Source organism: Sprattus sprattus (genome assembly GCF_963457725.1).
Source record: "Sprattus sprattus genome assembly, chromosome: 20".
NCBI lineage: Eukaryota > Metazoa > Chordata > Actinopteri > Clupeiformes > Clupeidae > Sprattus > Sprattus sprattus.
Genome location: NC_137918.1, coordinates 26,782,264 through 26,802,708, shown reverse-complemented (window position 1 = coordinate 26,802,708; position 20,445 = coordinate 26,782,264). Strand labels below are relative to the sequence as shown.

At 41.3% G+C, this 20,445-nt stretch overlaps 2 protein-coding genes across 2 annotated transcripts; both read left to right on the top strand.

Annotated features, from left to right (window-relative positions):
* Positions 1-3,896: 3,896 nt before the first annotated feature.
* LOC308381736 (tripartite motif-containing protein 16-like) lies at positions 3,897-18,158 on the top strand (the record flags this gene model as incomplete). Its single annotated transcript, XM_080859304.1, has 4 exons — positions 3,897-3,959; positions 6,965-7,060; positions 8,759-8,992; positions 17,994-18,158. The coding sequence occupies 4 exons, from the start codon at positions 3,897-3,899 to the stop codon at positions 18,156-18,158; spliced, it is 558 nt and encodes a 185-aa protein (XP_080715430.1).
* Positions 18,159-18,665: 507 nt separating this feature from the next.
* On the top strand, positions 18,666-19,768 carry LOC308381735 (stonustoxin subunit alpha-like; the record flags this gene model as incomplete). The annotated part of the gene is made up of 2 exons (XM_080859303.1): positions 18,666-18,684; positions 19,236-19,768. 2 exons carry the CDS (start codon positions 18,666-18,668, stop codon positions 19,766-19,768), a joined length of 552 nt encoding a protein of 183 aa, XP_080715429.1.
* Positions 19,769-20,445: the final 677 nt, after the last annotated feature.

The following is a 20,445-nucleotide window of genomic DNA, read 5'->3' as shown; positions in this document are numbered from 1 at the left end:
TTACACACACTCAACATCATTCATTCATACAAAAGACTCCCTTCAGACAAACACACACTTTTTCACAAACAGCCCCCCCCCCCACACACACACACAGGCATTCATACATGTACACTTGCACAAACAAACATGTACAGAATCACACACACAAAAACAAATCTCACTTATGAAAACATTCCTTCAAAGATGAAATCACAGAAATAATCTCATCCCACACACGCAAAGATTCATATAAAATATCAACAACCACAACCACACACTCACTCACTCACACACACCCACGAACACACACAGAGAGATACCTAACACTTATATACTGTATACTGTACCTATGTTTGTGTTGTCTTATCCTCCATCAGACTCCTGTCACTTCACACTGGATCCAATCACAGCACACAGAATCCTCCATCTGTCTGAGGGGAACAGGAGGGTGGAGTGGAGAGACAAGGTCCAGTCATATCCTCATCATCCAGAGAGATTTGATTCGTGGGGTCAGGAGTGTATGTGGATCACAGGGCAGGAACTCTGGCCTTCTACAGCATCTCTGACACAATGACCCTCCTACACAGTCCAGACCACATTCACTCACACACTCTACCCTGGGGTTGGGTTTTACTATTCTGGATCATCAGTGAAGCTACTGTAACTGACATGTCTAGATGCTGTTAGCACATACATCTCACACATCACATCATTTAACACATCACTCACACATTAGGCAGCTGGGCCTTAGAATCTTTGTTTTTGGAACAACAACAGACTGAAGCCATTCCCCCATCTCTGGACCCCAGCTATTACAATATCTGTACCTATAGACCTCTGCTGTAACACATGCAGTATCACCACAGCAGACATAACATTTACATTTACATTTAGTCATTTAGCAGACGCTTTTGTCCAAAGCGACGTACAAGGGAGAACAATCAAGCTAAGAGCATTAAAAAACCTGGTGTAACAATAAATACTGCTTGTAAAACGACATAGAAAGAATAAAAAAAGTGCGGGCCTGTTGCTGCTTAAGTGCAGGTTGAGCCAAGGTGCCAGTTTAGGAAGAGAGGTGCTCTTTGAAGAGTTGGGTCTTCAAGAGTTTCTTAAAGGTAGGGAGGGACGCTCCTGCTCTGGTAGTGCTAGGCAGGTCGTTCCACCAACGTGGAACTACAACTGAGAATAGTCTGGATTGCCTTGCTTGCACTGGGGGCAGTGCCAGACGACGCTCACTGGATGAGTGCAGCGTCCTGGGTGTGACATTTGCCCTTACAAGAGCATTTAGGTAGGAGCAGACCCAGTAAGCACTTTGTAGGCAAGCATAAGTGACTTGAATTTGATGCGAGCAGCTACTGGCAGCCAGTGGAGCTCAGTGAGTAGCGGGGTGACATGTGCCCTCTTTGGTTGGTTGAACACCAGGCGCGCCGCTGCGTTCTGGATCATCTGTAGTGGTTTTACCACGCATGCCGGCAGGCCCGTTAGGAGGGCGTTGCAGTAGTCGAGGCGGGAACCCACCAAGGTTTGCACCAGGAGCTGGGTGGCATACTGGGTTAGGTACGGCCTGATTTTGCGGATGTTGTAAATTGCAAAGCGGCATGACCTCGCGACAGAGGCAATGTGGGCTGTGAAGGTTAGTTGGTCGTCAATAATGACCCAGAGGTTTCTTGCTGTTTTGGATGGAGCCCGAGATAAAGAGTCAGTCTTGATGTTGATGTTGTGGTGGATGAACTGTTTGGCTGGGAAGACCATCAGTTCTGTTTTGGCCAGGTTCAGCTGAAGGTGGTGGTTTTTCATCCATGTGGATATATCAGCAAGACAGTCTGAGATCCGTGCCGAAACAGTGTTGTCCTCAGGAGGGAAGGACAGAACCAGTTGAGTATCATCGGCATAACAGTGGTAGGAAAAACCATGCGAGCGGATGATAGGGCCCAGCGAGGTGGTGTAGATGGCAAAGAGAAGTGGTCCCATTACAGACCCCTGGGGCACCCCAGTGGTGAGGTGGTGGGGTACAGATAGATGACCTTGCCATGACACCTTGAATGAGCGCCCAGAGAGGTACGATTCAAACCAGGAGTGCGCCTTGCCTGAGATGCCCATACTTGATAGTATGGACAAAAGAATGCGGTGGTTGACTGTATCAAACGCAGCTGATAGGTCAAGCAGGACAAGAACTGAGGATTGAGCTGCTGCTCTAGCTGTTTTTAAAGCCTCTGTCACAGATAGCAGGGCTGTTTCGGTGGAGTGACCGCTTTTGAATCCAAACTGGTTTGGATCGAGGAGATTGTTTGTTGACAGGAACTCTGTGACCTGTTTGGAGGCTGCCCTCTCAAGTGTCTTAGATAGGAGAGTGAGAAGTGAGACCGGTCGGTAGTTTTCCACCTGAGTGGGATCGAGAGACGGCTTTTTGAGCAGCGGCGTCACCCGAGCCACCTGAATGAAGAAGGAAATGTTGCAGAATTAAAAGAGGCATTAATCACCTGTGTTATTGCCGGTAGGACGGCAGGGGAATATAGACATTGTGTGTGAAAGGTTTTGATGAGCTCTGTGTTGCATAACCTCACTCTCCCAAGTGTTTAGTCCCTCTGTTATTGCATACATGTTCTGATATCTGGTTTAATATGACAACCTCAATATTATGTACCATGTCAGTAAATCTGAATGAGACCGTATTCATCCAAGAATTGACCCCCAATTGAATGTGTTCCTCTGTTTCTTTATTAATACCATGGTAATGAGACCAGAATGTTTTAAAATATTTCTGGTGAATAAAGAGTTATAGACTGACATTCAATGTGCCCTAATGTACTATTCTCTTGGTGTGTGTGTATTTTTAAGTATTTTGTTAAATGGCGACAGACCTGGCTCTCAGGCTGGCCCGGACCGCTGTTTCAACCCATGGCTTCTGATTAGGGAAAGACCGGACAGCCCTCTTGGGAACCACCTCATCAATGCATCTGACTGCAGCCTCCCGAAACATCAGCCAGTCAGTGGTGTCAAAACAGTCCTGGAGAGCCTCCACACTCTCATCACACCATTGATGGACTGTCCGCAAAACTGGTCTGACCTGTTTCAGCTTTTGTTTGTGTACGGGGAGGAGAAGAATGGAGGTGTGTGATCTGCCTTTCCAAAAGCAGGGCAGGGGAGGGGTTTGTAACTGCCCCTAGAATGCAGTATAGCAGCAGTGATCAAGGGTCTGGTCTCCGCGTGTGGGAAAGTCAATGTGCTGATGGTATTTTGGCAACGAGTAACACTTGTTGCAGCATTTGAGATTGCTGAGTGTCACCTAAAACATTACAGCTCCCCCCGACCCTCACACACATTCAACTTCTATGGCATCTTTATCTTTTCAGTTTTATTTCATATGACTTGCATTTCATTTCCCCTAGATGGCGACCTTCTCGTTGCAAGCAAAGCTTCACTACAATTTCCTTTGAATTTCTGTTGCGGATATTCAATATTTGTAAAGAGACAGTAAACTGCTTTCTGGTGGTTCAGTTCATAAATAGCGGGGAATGAACGGCAATATTCCCTACAAGTCAGCGTTTGCAAAGAACTTTGTTTTTAACTCAGTCATTGTTGTCAATGACGATGTTTGGACGAACACGCCCACCCAACCAGGAAGTTTAAGTTGGCGGGTCTTTCTCTTAGTGTGCTTGTTGTGGTTGTGAGAGAAAGCAAATGCAATGGCACCGGCTAACAAAAGAAGAAAGAAAGAAGCCTCCTTCAAGTGTCCAATCTGTCTAGATCTGATGAATGATCCGGTGACTATTCCCTGTGGACACAATTTCTGCATGTGTTGCATTGAGAGCTGCTGGGATCCGGATGATCAGAGAGGAGTCTACAGCTGCCCCCTGTGCAAACACACCTTCACTCACAGACCTAAACTCTACAAAAATGCCCTGATTGCTGAAATGGTGGACGAACATAAAGGCCATGACACAGTCACCATTGAAGCAGAACGGGCAGACAAACAGGTCAGTACTGGAGCTACATGTTACTTAAGCAAGAAGCCCCAAGAGCCCGTGCTTTGCGCTGATTTTAAAACAGGTAAGGGGAGTTGTAAGGCACGACGCAAAGCCCAATATTTATATGAGGGCTCTTATACGTAGTAATTGAATGTAATACTAGATCTAAGTAAAAGTAAACTAGTAACAGTATAACAATTGTTCTTCAGGGTTAGTATTAGCAAATTAACCTGAAACAGTTGATACAAATTGGGGCGCTATAATGACGTTTAATACGGAGAATGCAGGGACGTGCGTTCAGGGGAGGCAGGGTCATCGTGAAATGTATAGGGCTACACATACAATGTACATTTATACAGTGGGGAAAATAAGTATTTGAACCCTTACCGATTTCGCAAGTTTGGCACTTGCAAAGAAAAGTGTGATCTATGATTGTAATGGGAGGTGTAGTATTTAAGCAAAATCTGAAAATCCAGAATATCAACATTTCATAACATGCATGACTTTATTTGCGTTTTATGCAGAAAATAAGTATTTTAATGGGTAGAGGTAAAAACCCTTAGGGTGCTTGTGCCATGCAACTTCGAATATAAGAGTTCATATTCACAAGTTCATTCATGAGTGCATATCCATATTGCCATACCAGGGTCTGTATAGGGCTGGGCGATATATATCGTGAGGACGATAGAAACGTGTCTATCGTGACCTTTCTCCTCTATCGTTTCTATCGTGATAAACTTATTTTTTCACTATTACAGCTAATATACATTTTAATATAATTTCACATCCTAATATAACATTTTGCTTTTCTTATTATGCAAACTCTAAGTTTATACAACTGTAAAAAAAGAATATTAAGATACATTTTAGAGAACGTGGTTTTGCGACACGACAACGCTTTACATTACGCTGCTTTGCATCATACGCTTGCGACATGATTGACGGTGAGAGCCCACGAAATTTAATTCTGGTTTTAAAAAAAAAATGAATAATGGACGCGCTGCAGGAAGGTGTAACTGTTACCACAGCCGCTGTTATACAATTGGGCATCGACACCCATTGCTAATGACAGCGTCATTACTTTATTGCAGCAGTGAAAATCAAGACATTACAGACGTGCAAATGCTGGGGTGGCCCATTCAAATCAACGGAACTTTTTTGAACATTTTGGAGAGCCGTATAATACGAGTATAATACAAGTGTAGCCATTTATTAGCAGATTCTGTTCCATTTTTCTCAATGATGGTCAAATAGTTGTAGTTTAAGATGCACTATTTCGTTAGTTTAGATTTCTTTTCAGTATTTCAAAAGTGAAGGAGCTGTGGGAGCACAAGAACAGTGAGCATCTAGCAGCGATTATCATAGACATAGCATATGTGTATATGTCTTTGGCGTTTATAGCTTAACTATCTAGATTCTAAGTAGCATGGAGGGTTTTTTTGGTACTCCACGTAGATCATAAACCCTTGAAGATAAAAATGAAATTGGTTGGGAAATGTAAACGCTAATATGCTTTTTATCCAGATAAAACGCAGCTCCATCGTTTACTTGCGTTTGTTTACAGGACCATCTTCACTGTTGCACCAACGGGCTGAAGCGGTCAATGGGGCGTATGTGTAATGGCCAACTTCTTAATTTTCTTATTTTTATACGTGGCCATATAAGAAAATGTTTTTCTCATCATTATTGCTATAGCATATGAACAAACATTGAAAAGAAAGTTTTTTTTAATTAAATTAAACTTGATTTATCTTCTGAAAGTAGGCCTACATTAAAGAACCACTAAAAGTCACAAGCACTGGACTAAATGTCATGCACTTTGTTTTAATCTTACTATTTAAAGATTCTATGGAAAAGTCAGTACAATCTGCGTAATTGTGGTACAGGTCGTGATGGATCACACTTTTAAGTACACCCCTATCCAGTAAAGCAAGAGGGCATATCGTGATATATATCGCTATCGTGATATAAAATAATCCATATCGTGATATATGTTTTTTTCCATATCGCCCAGCCCTAGGTCTGTAGGCATATTACTGTAGATTCCTGCCGGACTAGTAAGTAACTTATTTGCCGTCTTGCTTTGTCTTGTGTTGCACTTGCTTGATGTTTTACTGTGTTAGGAAAGTTGTTGACTCACTAGTTTTTCATAGTGTCAAAATCTAAGCAGTTTGTCATAGTGTCAAAGTAATCAAAGTTCAACAGGTTTCTGTAGGTTTAGCCGCTAGCATCTCGTTAGCGATAGGACATTTCTCCCTTGTGCTGCTTTAAGTCTGGCTCTTTCCGCAATGACTAACATTAGATAGCTGGCTCAGACACCTTGCAAATCCCCTGAGACGTATTTTTCAGTTACAATAACGTTTTTTTATTTTTTTTTACATTGTACAGTGTATAATTATTGGGAACTTTTACAAAATCTAAGCAAAAAAAAGTCTTTTGGTCTGCCATCTTTTTTTCTTGAGCTTCGCGCTCTTAAGACGTGAGCATAAACGTGATCTGATGGTGTGCTGTCATACTCGCATGAAATGCGATTTGATTGGCTGACGCTTGCATTGCCTCTCGGAAAGTTGAACATTTTTGAATGGGGATCCTTCAAGGATAATGGATCAACGCATTGCAACACAACCATATGGGCCAAGCACAGTCAATGGGGCAATGCCTGGCAGAGAGTTCCAATAATGAGGGGTCCTAATTAAAGACACAGCCACCCAAACATGCAATCAAAAGAAAACACTCCTATAGAAACAAACTAAGCGTGACGCATACAGGAGGACCACACACCTCCCAATATGACATCACCTAAACTTAGCTCATGGCTTTATCCTGACTTTCACTTGAAGATTATAGCGACTGCTTCAATGTGTCATTAAATCTCTTGAAAAGATTCAAATGTACTTGAAGGTTTTTGCTTATAAATGTTGAGTTGTCATGTGTGTTGTTTGATCATCGATGTTGTAGACAAGCCACTGATAATGTGGTAAAAAGAGTCTGTTTTTATTCTGTATTTTTAACAGAGGCAGTTGGGGCCGACCCAGAGGAGATTCCAGCAGAGAATCCAGCAGAGAGAGAAGGAGCTGCAGGAGCTGAGGAAGGCTGTGGAGACTCTCAAGGTGAGAACTGACCACATAACACAACAGCTGGCTCAGCAATCGCTTGTTATTGTGTTATCACTAGGGCTGGGCAACGATAACAAATTTCAATAGCGATTAGTCGCATTATTTCCCTGATTAATCGCATTTTTTATACGTAAATTCCAAAAATGAATTAAAAAATAGTGTATAGCGATACATTAAATGTACTGCCATATGAACTAAAGTGCCATTCCATTGGTTTTGCAAACAAACACTTAACATATGTGTGTTGTCAGTGTTTGTAATGCAATGGTGTTGGCTGCAAGTAAACTCCATTTCGCGTTTTTGTCAATAAAATAAATCCCATTTAGGATAACAGCCTTCTTCCTATGTTCACAGTTTAACTGTGCGGGAGTTTGTTTAATACGCAGGTCCCATTTCCCACGAGTCTTTGCTCCGACCATTCTACATACAATTTATTAACAAAGAAACAAATTAAATCGCTGGCCAATTTATATTTGTGGTCATGAAAGTTATGTAACGTCTGAATAAAAATAAATAGATCAAGATAGGAGGCTAAACAAAAATCAGTAGGTTTGGATTAATGAAAGTGAGTTTGACACACACCGTGAGTGAGATGTAGAGAGACAACAAGTGTTATATATAGTGGTTGGAATCAATCGGTTTCAGCTGTTGGAGAACCTGGCGATTGGTTGATGATGTCATTGGGAAATAATGTTGTTAGTGGACCAATCACAGCCAAGGGTGTATCCGACTCACTCCGACTCTCCACGAAAAGTTAGAAAAAAGCGTTCCACTCCGACCAGCTCTCCGAGGGCTCGGATGGGCGTTAACACCTGGGGGAAGGTGTTGCCAAGGTGTGCCAAAGTGTCCCAAAGTGTCCCTCTACGACCGAATTGGAGAAGTGTAAATCACGCTTTAGCAAAGATAGTGCACGAAATATGATCGCTGCTGCAAGACAACTGCCTTGTGATCATGTCCCCTGCTTCGCGCACAGTCTCCAGCGTTCTGTCACAGAATCTCTGCTTAACAGTGTGTTTGACAATGTCCTGACCAAGTGCAGAAAGGTTGTGGGGCACTTTAAACACAGTCCAGCAAGTGCAGCAGAATTAGAGCACAACAAGTTGAACGTGGACAGAAGGAAGAGTCGCTTATGCAAGACGTTCAAACCAGATGGAATTCTACCCTGGACATGATAAAGAGCATCCACAGAAACGAACAGCCACTTTTGCAGTCCTCTCCTCAACTCGTGTATTCTCCGTTTAATTGTGACAGTCTTTAGGAACTTTCAATTGAAAATGCCAATGTAAAATCTCTGTACCTGTCTCCATGTTTGTTTAACCATAAGTGTTTCACCGCAAATTATTTCCTTTTCCGGTTCCACAGCAGTCACGAGCAAACTTTTACAAAATAAAAGCCTGTGAGCAACAGACGTTTAGAATAATAAAATAAATAATAAAACCTGCGTTAACGCACGTTAAAATAATTGCCGGCGTTAAATGATTTGATGGATTAACGCGTTAACTTGCCCAGCCCTAGTTATCACCGTTATGCTGCCATCTTTACATGATACAGACCATCAGAGAAAGACATGGTTTGGCAGGATTTACCCGTGGTCATTTGATCAAGAAGAGCTAGTCACACCAGAGTAAGTTTCCTCCTTCACTTACCTCTGTGTGTCTCCTGCCCCCCTCCTCTTTGTGTGTCTCCTAACAGAGCTCTGCACAGACAGCAGTGGAGGACAGTGAGAGGATCTTCACTGAGATGATCCGCTCCATTGAGAGAAGGTGCTCTGAGGTGAAAGATCTGATCAGAGATCAGGAGAAGGCTGAGGTGAGTTGGGTTGAAGGACTCCTGAAGCGACTGGAGCAGGAGATTGCTGAGCTGAAGAGGAAAGATGCTGAGCTGGAGCAGCTTTCACACACAGAGGATCACATCCATTTTCTCAAGGTAACTGTTGATGATGGATAATTAGTGCACAGAGTGTTTTGAAGGCACTGATTTATGTTGAATATATTTCAAGGTGGAAATTTGAATTAAATTTAGATATTGTTAAATTTCCTTCAAGGAGCTCTACTTTTCCAGATTATTTTGCTTGTTATTGTAACACACACCACAACACTCACAATCACTCAAGACATTTTCATTCTCCAGAAAACTGTTCAAAATGATTATGTCAATTGTTAGGACAGGTTAGGTCATTTTGTGGCCAATTCTTAGTATTATAAACTAATTCACAATAAGAAGATGGATTACAAATGCTGGTTTCAGTGCGATTTAATTGCAGATCTTTAAGCCACAATTAGAGAAAAACCACCGGCAGCAATTCTGCAGAGCTGCGTTCGCGGGCTCGTATTTAAAAACATGAACGACACTCCCATCTTCCTCAGGAGTGGTTGAACTCCTCACCCAATAAAATGACCTCCTGTACTCTAACTCCAACCAATCAGAAGGCTTATAACCTAAGTCTAACGACCCTCCCCTTCTCACTCATCTTAAACCGTTTGCTGTGTGTGTGTGACTAAAAACCCCTTGAACTAATTAAATGATTTGCTATATTTCTTCTTACTTAATTGTTACAATCCATCATAATTCCCCCCTTTGTGTCTGACCAGACACACTAAACATAATCTTCATTACTCTATCAAATACACACTATCAATCCCCTATATGATGAAACAATTACCTTTGAACTCCTATAAATCAAAACCCATTTTTAGCATTATTTTAAACAGTCCATTCACTCCCTCTAAACAAAATTTAACTAAAACCCCCTATACTATACCACAGTCTCATTAGGGCAGTCCTAAATGAGCACACAGTAATGTTTACAGTCTCAGGTGGGCAATATACGTTCACATAAAAACATACAATACAAAACAATAAACATCCAGTCATGTATGCAGTGTTGTGCCTTTGAAACAGTCCTTATGTGTATGAATGTCCTTTCTGGTATTCTTGACATCCTAGATGGCATTTCCTTGACCTCACAGGCAAGAGCGAAAACCCCTTTTTCTTCAATCTTCAAATTTATATCTTGGGGAAATTCTCTTGCTGCCTCGTATTCGTACGACGACACCCCTTTTCGCGAGCTGTGAGTGACATCATGCATCTCTTATTCTCATTTCTGATACAGTTGTGTATAACATGAAAGTCCCATTCATGTCTTGCTGTCACTGCCGTCCAACCGGTAAGATGAATCTCAACGGCGATGATGATGATGGCCTGGTCCTTGCATCAGGTCACTGGCTCCCTTGCGTTCCTTGTCCTCTCTCTGCTACTTTTCTGAAAACCAAACAGAAAAAAACTACACCAGTATCACGAAGTCTATAGAATATCCTTCATTAAACCAATACAAACAAAACTTAAAAACATATAGGAATAAACAATTCAGCTCCAGTTGTGAATGCAATGTTATGCAGATGATCCGTCCTAATATGTATGAATGTTCTGCGCCGTTGTAGAATTGTTGTAGATGTCCCACAACAAGCATCTCCTTCAAGTTCCACTGATGAGGCCTTCCATCTGATTCCGCCAGAGAGCATTCTCTGAAGATGTCCCATCAAGCTCCATCCCTCAAGGATGAGACCCATCCATCTCCTGCAGCATATCCATGACCTTGGCAACCTCTCAGCCAGGTCGAGTTGCATCCAAATGGTCTCCAATAGAGCATCAGCTCCTTTGAATCGTGGTCGTCCCACCGCCTAGTGATCCTACGCCCTGCAAAACAGTTGACACAGTACAACACAATTAATCCTTCTACCTCCCAGCCCTATTGGCTGGAGGCTCCACGGTTTCAAGAACCTTAACCCATAAACAGTCTCCCGACTGGACCAGTCCATATGCGTCAACCTGTGTATACATAATTTCAAAGATTAAAAACAATCTATACACATTATTTTCACATATTTCCTAGACATACTTCAAAAGTGTGTTGTACAATATCCAGAGCAAGCATTACTTTACTGCATATTTCCCATAAATGTATTATTGCTATACTATAATATTCCCAAACTGCTTGATTAAAACAAAGATTCCACATAAAACATATACTTACCTGCAAGTGTGCTGAACCATTCTTCAGTATCCCCCTCCGACACACTCACACACCCATTCCTTCCTTGACATTCACACTTCCAGCTGCATTTCCTCTCCATTCACACCTCTGTTATATGCAACTGACAAACATTCAGTTCTTCCACTCACATGCTCCTTCAATTAACTCTCGTGTCCCACCATGACTGCTCCGTGTAGACTGAAAAACTTCCCAGTAGTTTACCTAGTTACCTTACATATAAATATAAACCATTTCATCTTATCCATAATTATTCTCTACTCACCATAACTTCAGTTCCTTAAATAAACTACCATCAGTTTAGCTACAGTATCTCTCCCACATCTCATGACACTTACCATCTCTTGGCTTCAGTTCTGTCATCAGACATACCTTTACCCATCATATAAATATATCCATCACTCTTCTGTAATGTCTATATTAGTTATACCTCATCATATATAGTACACTACCTGTACACTTATACCTTTCAGTATAATACATCCAGGAAACAATGAAATTCAGCGGCCCAATCCAGGGCTTTCACCTTTATTTTACCGCTGAGCTCAGGTAATCAAATTCCTGAACCATAAAAAGAATAAAGAAGCATATCAGTGAGTAATGCCTGTACTCACACCCCATAACATGCCCCAAGGTCGATCTTTACTCCTTTATTCATCAATATAGATGCTACAACCGTAGCATTATGCAAAATTTTACTTCCCATATATGAATGACCAAAAACCCATAAATCTAATTTTCTGTAACCTCCCCCCTTACACACTTAAAACTAAAAGTGTGTAAATAGACAAGGCAGATAACATGTATGAAGTTGCCATGTGGCCACAATAGCAACTCCATATTTTAACACGCCTGCTTTTTTAACCCTTTTGAAATATGTTTGGTCTATTCCCCTGACCTAATGTCATCACATACGTACCAATATCATTTACTACTAAGCTTGGCTTTAACTGAATTGTTGAGGACACTGTTTTAGCAAGACATCATGCACACATGGCCTTTCAAAGCATGAAGGCACACCCCCCTTAGTTACATTATAATTACAAAGGCTGACTTTGGTAGGCTCGAATACTAAAGTACCCCACTCACACCTGGATCAATAATCAAACCATTTCTTCCCTACTTCCCATCAACCAACGAAAACACAAACCATCTCTCCACTTTCTTGAGATATTTTCACCAATCCTGTAAGACACTTAAAACAATGTTATTTTCACATACATATTTCCTCACAACAACCTTAAATATTTTCAATCCATCCCACAACCTGGTTCCAGGTTCCACTGTGCTCGCGCACAGCTTCTCTCTCTGTCACTCCTCTCATCTGTATGTGAAAACTAAGCGAAACATTACATCTCCTATTCCTCTTTCTCTATATCTCTTTTAACTTTCCATTTACCTTCCCATTCTTACTTTACATTACCCTCTTCAAGCCCCCTTTCTTCGTCTACCCATTGTCCACTTTCTTCTATCTTTAAATGCACATCTAATTTCCCTGTTCTTAATGTTATTTCAGGATTTATCTTATGTGTTACCCCCTTATTTATTACATCTTTTATTCCTAGTTCATATTCTAACATCAACTTCTTACACCATAGCATAATTCATATAATTCCTATCCTTGCTTATAAATAAACCCTTCTGTCTCATCAATCATTTCCACAGCATTCTTCTACAACCCCCGATGCCCTTGCATATTCTAATCTCCTTCACTCTCTCTCCTGCTGTTTGGCCTGCAACAAAGAGATTTCAACACAGATCATTATCAAACAGTTTTAAACCAGAACCCCTAACCTAACTAACTATATACCACAATATTTATATTGTAATTAGAATCACATTCTTGTATTCTAGCTGCAACTATCCAACTTCCAGCATTTATCCAATATAAAATCCATTTTTCAACCCAATATGCATTTCATCATTGAAATGTATTTCCCCAGTAAACCTAATTTCATATTCTTAAACTGTTAATAATCCCATGTGTGAAACTCAATACATACCACTAGCAAGGAGCAATCACCAACCCTTATAGTTCATTATCCAATATTCATATAGCCATACTTTATCCAACTATTCAATTATTTATTTGTTTATTCCCACTAAGTCCTATTCATACTCCAATTCCAATCACTATACCAATAAGATAAACCCCTAATTTCATTCTACCAATCTACAATCCTCAATCAACACCCATGTAATTAACATTTTAATAACTAAAACTATTCCTTCATAACCATCATATATACAGTATAGATTCCTGCAAAGTTCACTCATTGTATATTCCTCCCCCGACTCTCTCACTCAATCACTCTGACTTCTTGAGGCTCCCCCGTTAAGCGACCTGAATGTCTGATTTGCATTAAGGTGTTATCCTGTGACACTTTCACGTCGCCTTTTCCTAATCCATTCAAAGGCAGCCACATGCTGGCAATGGCTCTCTTCATCATTTTACCAACATCGCTCTCCTTAAACCCAAGACCCACTTTAAGTGTAACGTGTGGTGTTATGTTTCCAACATCACAGGCTAAAGTGTACAACGATGGGTCCAATCTTACCAATGCTGCCACGCCTTCAGGTCCCACAACTATACACTTAACCTTTAGCCAAACCACCGTCCTTCCATATAATGCCTCTCTCCATTTCTCATCGCACTCATCATTCCCTCCTGTACCAATAACATCTTTTACCATAACAGCACAATGTATTTGAACACAATGATTTCTGAGACTCCCATGCCACTTATGAATAACAGGTCCCCACTCATTCCAAATCCTTTCTTCCCATTCTAAGCCAAATAAACCTATCCAATAAATCTGTTTAACTTCAGATGAAATGGGTTCTTTCAAATCAATAACCTGGTGTTGTTTCTCTCTCCCATCAAACTGAATTAAACCTGAATTTAACAATGACCCTTAATACATGGAGCCAAAACCACCGGGTTTACCCACCTGTGGCTTAATGTCTCTATGTTCTCCCACCTCCTGTCTGTTAACACAATGTCTAGAAATATGTCCCATTTGGCCACAAACCCAACACTTCCGGGGCTCATCTCTTTTTCTCTGTCCCATTCCAATGCCTGGCCTGCTGCTGCTGCCTGCTCCACCCCCTCTGTGTCTTACCTGACTATCTCCCCACTCTTTGGCCTGATTCTTAAGATGAGGCTGAGGTGGCCGTTCCCAATATGGCTGCCTATGTATTTGCGGTGATGGATCATGTACTATTTGTGAAAATGGTGTTGTCCGCTGTGCCTGGGCAAATATGCCTATTCGCAGTGCCTGTACTTGACCCTTTTTTATCCTTTCCTCCTCTTTCAACTGGTTCTGAACCCACTTCCTCTGTCTTTCACCAGCTTGTTTTTTCAACTCAGCATCAATCTTCCTCTGTGCATTAACAAAATGAGTAACAGTATCTCTAAATTCAGCCTTTGACATAATTGCAATCCGATCGTTTTTCTCCAGTTTTTCTCTCACCAACACTGGAAGTGCTTCAATAATGGCCTTCCTCATTAATTGCTGCATCCCCTTATCAATATGTACGTCTGTCTCCATTTGCACACGCCAGTACGCCTCAGCCCCTTCCAAAAATGCAGCGGGAGTTTCATCTGATCTTAACCTGTTAATAGACAAACTTGACAGAGACAACTTATTCGGGTACGCCACTCTCAGAGCTCTCCACACATTGTTTCTGTAATTATCGAATGATGCCTCATTCACCAGTGAGTCCCCCATAATGCTTCCTAGTCCCACTCTATCCAACACCTCGGTAGCCGTCTTTTTATTGAGAATCTGATTTAGTAACATCTTAATGTCTCCTATAGCTAAACGCTTCCCAATCATCTCCGCTTCAAACTTTCTTATCCACATCCCCGCTCCCTCTTGTAAAGTAGGAAGCCGTAATAGTAAACCGTCCAAATCTGTGTGCCCGAATGGCTGGTACTGAGAACCAGTTCCCTTTGTAATTAAAGGCATAATCAAATCCACTTTCCTGACTGGTGACTTCATACAATCTCTCTCCCTCTCTTCCTTCTCCTTCTCCATCACCAAATGTTCTAACTGTTTAACCTTGTGTTTGATCTTCCTCATTTCGGCTCTTTGTTTCTCCAAATGCAATTCCATTCTAAGCATCTCCTGTGCCCCTGCTGTTAACTGACCATCATCCTCATCTCCCTCCACATCTTCTGATAACAGAGGAACTACCCCCACTGCTAAATTAACATTTTCACTCCTCTCAGACATGTGGCCTGGCAAACTGTTCTCTGTCTTGCTCACGCATTCCTCCAGATCAAACAATTCCCGGGTCATCCACTCTTCTCCAGCCCCCATATCACCTTCAGCTCTTTCAGTCCCTTCTGTAGATTGTGATAAATCTTGCCTGTGCTTAATTTCCTTTTCTTTAGCAACTGTCATAAACAATGTTAAAGTATATAACTCCTTCTGTCTTTTCATTTTCCTCTTTCTACTTTTATCCTTAATTTTGTAATCCAAGATTTTACCCTCCATCTGAGTTAAAAGCTTTATATCAAATGAACCCTGATCAGGCCATGAAATGCTGTGGTTTTCAGTTCTCTTTGACCATTTTTTACAGTGATGCCTTACCAACTTTCCATCTAATGGATATAATTCAATTACTACCTCTAAAGGCGTATGTTTTACTTCCACTGAAGCCATCTCAAAATAAAACTATCATTGAACTTTTAACAACTGCACGTGAGATCTGAGGAACCACCTTCCCCCCTTACAGAAACACAGACTCACAAAGAAATGCTTCCTTGGATTCAAAATCCCACCTTTCCTAAACAAAGGAGTATACAACACACCTCCACGTGGACAACAAAGAAATGCAAATACACCCCACTTCGCAATAATATATATTCTCCAACTACAAAGTTTATATAACTATGAACTTTCGTTTTTAAAGTATATATAGTTACCACGTCTCCTAATAATAATCCAACCACACTATTCACAGTATTCCAATCTAAATCAAGCCTTCAGCCAACCATACAAGTCGAGTCTCCGTTTTTAAAACCCACGTGTATACAAAATGCTTACCTCCTCACAGACAAATAACAGCCAGCCTAGTATTGTTATTTCCAACAACACACAAATCTCCTTCGTGTCTACAAAGTGTCAATATGCGTCGCCGGTACTAATATCAATGTATTAGAATAATAAACACGTTAAACAGTACGTCGCTCGTGTTTTAATACCACAAATTCAAACTCCTCTATCTCATGAAACAACGGAACCCACAATTCCTCTTATTACAATGAAACAAATTCATCCGAATTGTATACTATACTTTCAATAAGGATAACAGCACAATTTAAAATCCCTTTAACAAGTATCACAACCACTATAGTCAAAGTGGACAGAGAATCGCACTGCGTTCGTATGTGGTCAGATATTCTAATAACAATTCAAAATGACTTGGCTCCTGAATCACATCAGTAAGTTTATCAAGCTGAATGCAAAATATGGCGATGTGATATTAATATAATTACCAGAAAGATTTTCACAGCGTTCGTCATCCACACGAGTAGGCTGCTAGATCTTAACTGCAAGCTAGGAATACAATTAACTCTCATTCATACACGTGCACACTATTGCAGCAATTCCTATACTGCGTTTTAAGCACTGCTTTTTACAGAGATCTTTAATTATCTCATAACAGTGAAATATCCCTATCACACAAATCCCAAACAAACGTTCCTTTTTCAACCCTCGCAGTCACACACTCACACAACGCTTAGATAATAAAAAAATCCTATCTCCCGTGAGATTTAGCCTTCCTGGCTTAGGACTTACTACCAGCCTCCGTGGCTGTAGGCCTATTACTTTCCCTTTTTTACCGTCAAACAAAAGAAACCCAAGAATAAAAAAACTACAACCACACTGAAACTTCCCATCTACAATCCAATCTGTGTTCGTTTTAGCAAAGACTAACAGAAGAGAGTTCAGTTCCGACTCAACTTACATCCATTAATAAGCAGAATTCACTTACTTTTTTATACGAGGCCTCTCGGACAAAGTTGAATCAAGGCTGAAACTCACAGTTTTCAATCTTTTTGCTATCACATCGGGCCGTCACCAATATTTTGTGGCCAATTCTTAGTATTATAAACTAATTCACAATAAGAAGATGGATTACAAATGCTGGTTTCAGTGCGATTTAATTGCAGATCTTTAAGCCACAATTAGAGAAAAACCACCGGCAGCAATTCTGCAGAGCTGCGTTCGCGGGCTCGTATTTAAAAACATGAACGACACTCCCATCTTCCTCAGGAGTGGTTGAACTCCTCACCCAATAAAATGACCTCCTGTACTCTAACTCCAACCAATCAGAAGGCTTATAACCTAAGTCTAACGACCCTCCCCTTCTCACTCATCTTAAACCGTTTGCTGTGTGTGTGTGACTAAAAACCCCTTGAACTAATTAAATGATTTGCTATATTTCTTCTTACTTAATTGTTACAATCCATCAGTCACATGGTAGGAGGAACACTGACTGACTGGCAGGGCTTGAGTGATGTCACTACCTGTGGTTCATTGATAAAAGCACATCTGCCCTGACATCATGGCTCACAGTTTGTTTGGAAGCACTTGAGGTGCACAGGTGTCTGCCTCTTTGGTCAGGCCACATGTAGGTCAAGGATGCAAACCATCATCAACCAAAAACACTTACATTTAAGGAATCACCACATGGGCTTAACACATTAGCAGTTAGCCAGCTTGAGAGATCTGCCTGGCAGGCAGTGCTCACATACACACACACTCACACACACACTCACACACACACACACACACACACACACACTCACACTCACACTCACACTCACACTCACACTCTCTATCTCTGTGTTTCTTTATTTAGACTTTCCAGTCAGTCAGTGAGACACCTGAGTCTAAAGACTTCTCCTGCATCTCTGTGAACCAAGGCCTCTCTTTTGAGGCTGCAAAGAAATCTGTCTCCTCACTAAAGACACAGCTGGGGAGTTTATGCGAGGAGGAATTCGAGAAGATATATGCATCAGGTTAATCACATTATTCACGTACAGTATGTTTACATATAGTTACTAACTATACATTCCCTTTGGTTTGTATTGATAAGCTTAATGTGATGGTGAACTTCAGGATCCTGTATTTCTCAAGGTCACATATTTGTAATATATCCTTTGTATTTCGGTGAAGCTGAGATACTCTGCAGGTGTCTCCATGTTTACTTGTCTTAAGAGGGTCTATAAGGTTGAAGAAGCTGGAGACTCATAATGTCCCTCAACAAGAGAACACATTTACTGCCAACATAAAAACAGAAGGTTGATGTAATGTTGACATTAACACCAGTTAGTGTTGTGTCTAATATAATTCTTACTTTCTCAATAGTGACTGAAGTCCAGGTTGTTTTGCCTCCTGAACCTACAACCAGAGAGGATTTCCTACAATGTGAGTTTGACACAAAAACATTTAATACAGTTGACTTTATTCCAAGTCAAGTTTCAGTAGCAGTCACATGGTCCTACATGTTTAAGCAGTTTAACATGTCATTATGGCTGTTATAGTTCATGGTTAGAGGAAGCAGTGTTCTTTCCAGTGCTGTGTTCTGACCAGGCCAGACACGCTCTTCTGCTTGCATCTGGAACATGAAGTCATGAAGTGCCAAAAACTAGGACAATAAACTGGCATTGATATCCAGCTGATATAAAATATGCACTTGTCCTATGTATGTGGGATCCGTAAAGCATACACACACACACACCTGTTGCTGCTTAAGTGCAGGTTGAGCCAAGGTGCCAGTTTAGGAAGAGAGGTGTTCTTTGAAGAGTTAGGTCTTCAAGAGCTTCTTAAAGCACTTGAATTCATGCATTCACACATGTACACTTGCACAAACATGTACAGAATCACACACACAAAAACAACTTATATATGAAACATTCCCTCACAGAAAGAATAACAGAAATAAATCTCATCCCACACACGCAAAGATTCATATAAAATATCAACGACCACAACCACACACTCACTCACTCACACACACCCACGAACACACACAGAGAGATACCTAACACTTATATACTGTATACTGTACCTAAGTTTGTGTTGTCTTCTCCTCCATCAGACTCCTGTCACTTCACACTGGATACAAACACAGCAAACAGAAAGCTCCATCTGTCTGAGGGGAACAGGAGAGTGGAGATGAGAAGCAGGCTCCAGCCATATCCTGATCATCCAGAGAGATTTGTGGGGGGGTGGGGTCAGGTGCTGTGTAGAGAGGGTGTGTCTGGACGCTGCTACTGGGAGGTTGAGTGGAGTGGGAAGTTGGTAGTTGATATAGCAGTCTCATATAAAAGCATCAGCAGGAGAGGATGGGGTACTAAGTGTGGGTTTGGGTTTAATGATCAGTCCTGGAGTCTGAGCCTCTCCAGCAGCAGCTCCGATTTCAGACACGATTTTATAGAGACTGAACTCCCTCTAGTGGTCAGCTCCAGAATAGGAGTGTATGTGGATCACAGGGCAGGAACTCTGGCCTTCTACAGCATCTCTGACACAATGACCCTCCTGCACAGAGTCCAGACCACATTCACTCACACACTCTACCCTGGGTTTTTGTTTGGGTTTTTAGGTGTTGGGTCATTTGTGAAGCTGTTGTGAGTGAGATGTTCAGATGCTGAAGCCTGACTACATTCACCCAGCCTCTCTACCCTGGGTTTAGGATTAGACATTAGATCACCAGTGAAGTTGTTGTGAATCTGGGGTGGAGCGCTGGGGTGACCCCACGTATTGGCAGGTGTACCCCACTGGTGTGGTGGGGGTCTTTTGTTTTACATTACTTTGATTACAGTTTTACTCGATAGCTGGACCTCAGGATAGGTAGATTAATGGGCCAATCAGAACCTCAGGATGGGTGGATTAATGGGCCAATCAGAACCTCAGGATGGGCCATGGGTCACTTCACTTGTGTTTGAACAATTTATCCACAAAGACCACAAAGTACAAACCGTTTATTTTTCATTAGTTTGTATTGTTCAATTCGTTTAAACATTATTTTACTGTATTCAATGTTCTTCATTTATCAGTTGCATATTTTTATAGTTCATTTTCGTTTTCTCTGAATTTCAGTTTATTTGACTACAGTCCATTGAGAAATTTAAAGTTCTGAAAGTGTCAACATGTGTTGTGTCTTTATATTGTGTTCATCGTGTGAAGAGGTTGTTCTGGGGGGAATCCATAAGTGCCATCACTCACTGCAGTAACAGGTTCTTACAGGAGTGTTTTGAACTGATCTCACCAGAGTGTGCTGGCTACTCTGAAGTGTGTGTGTATCTGAA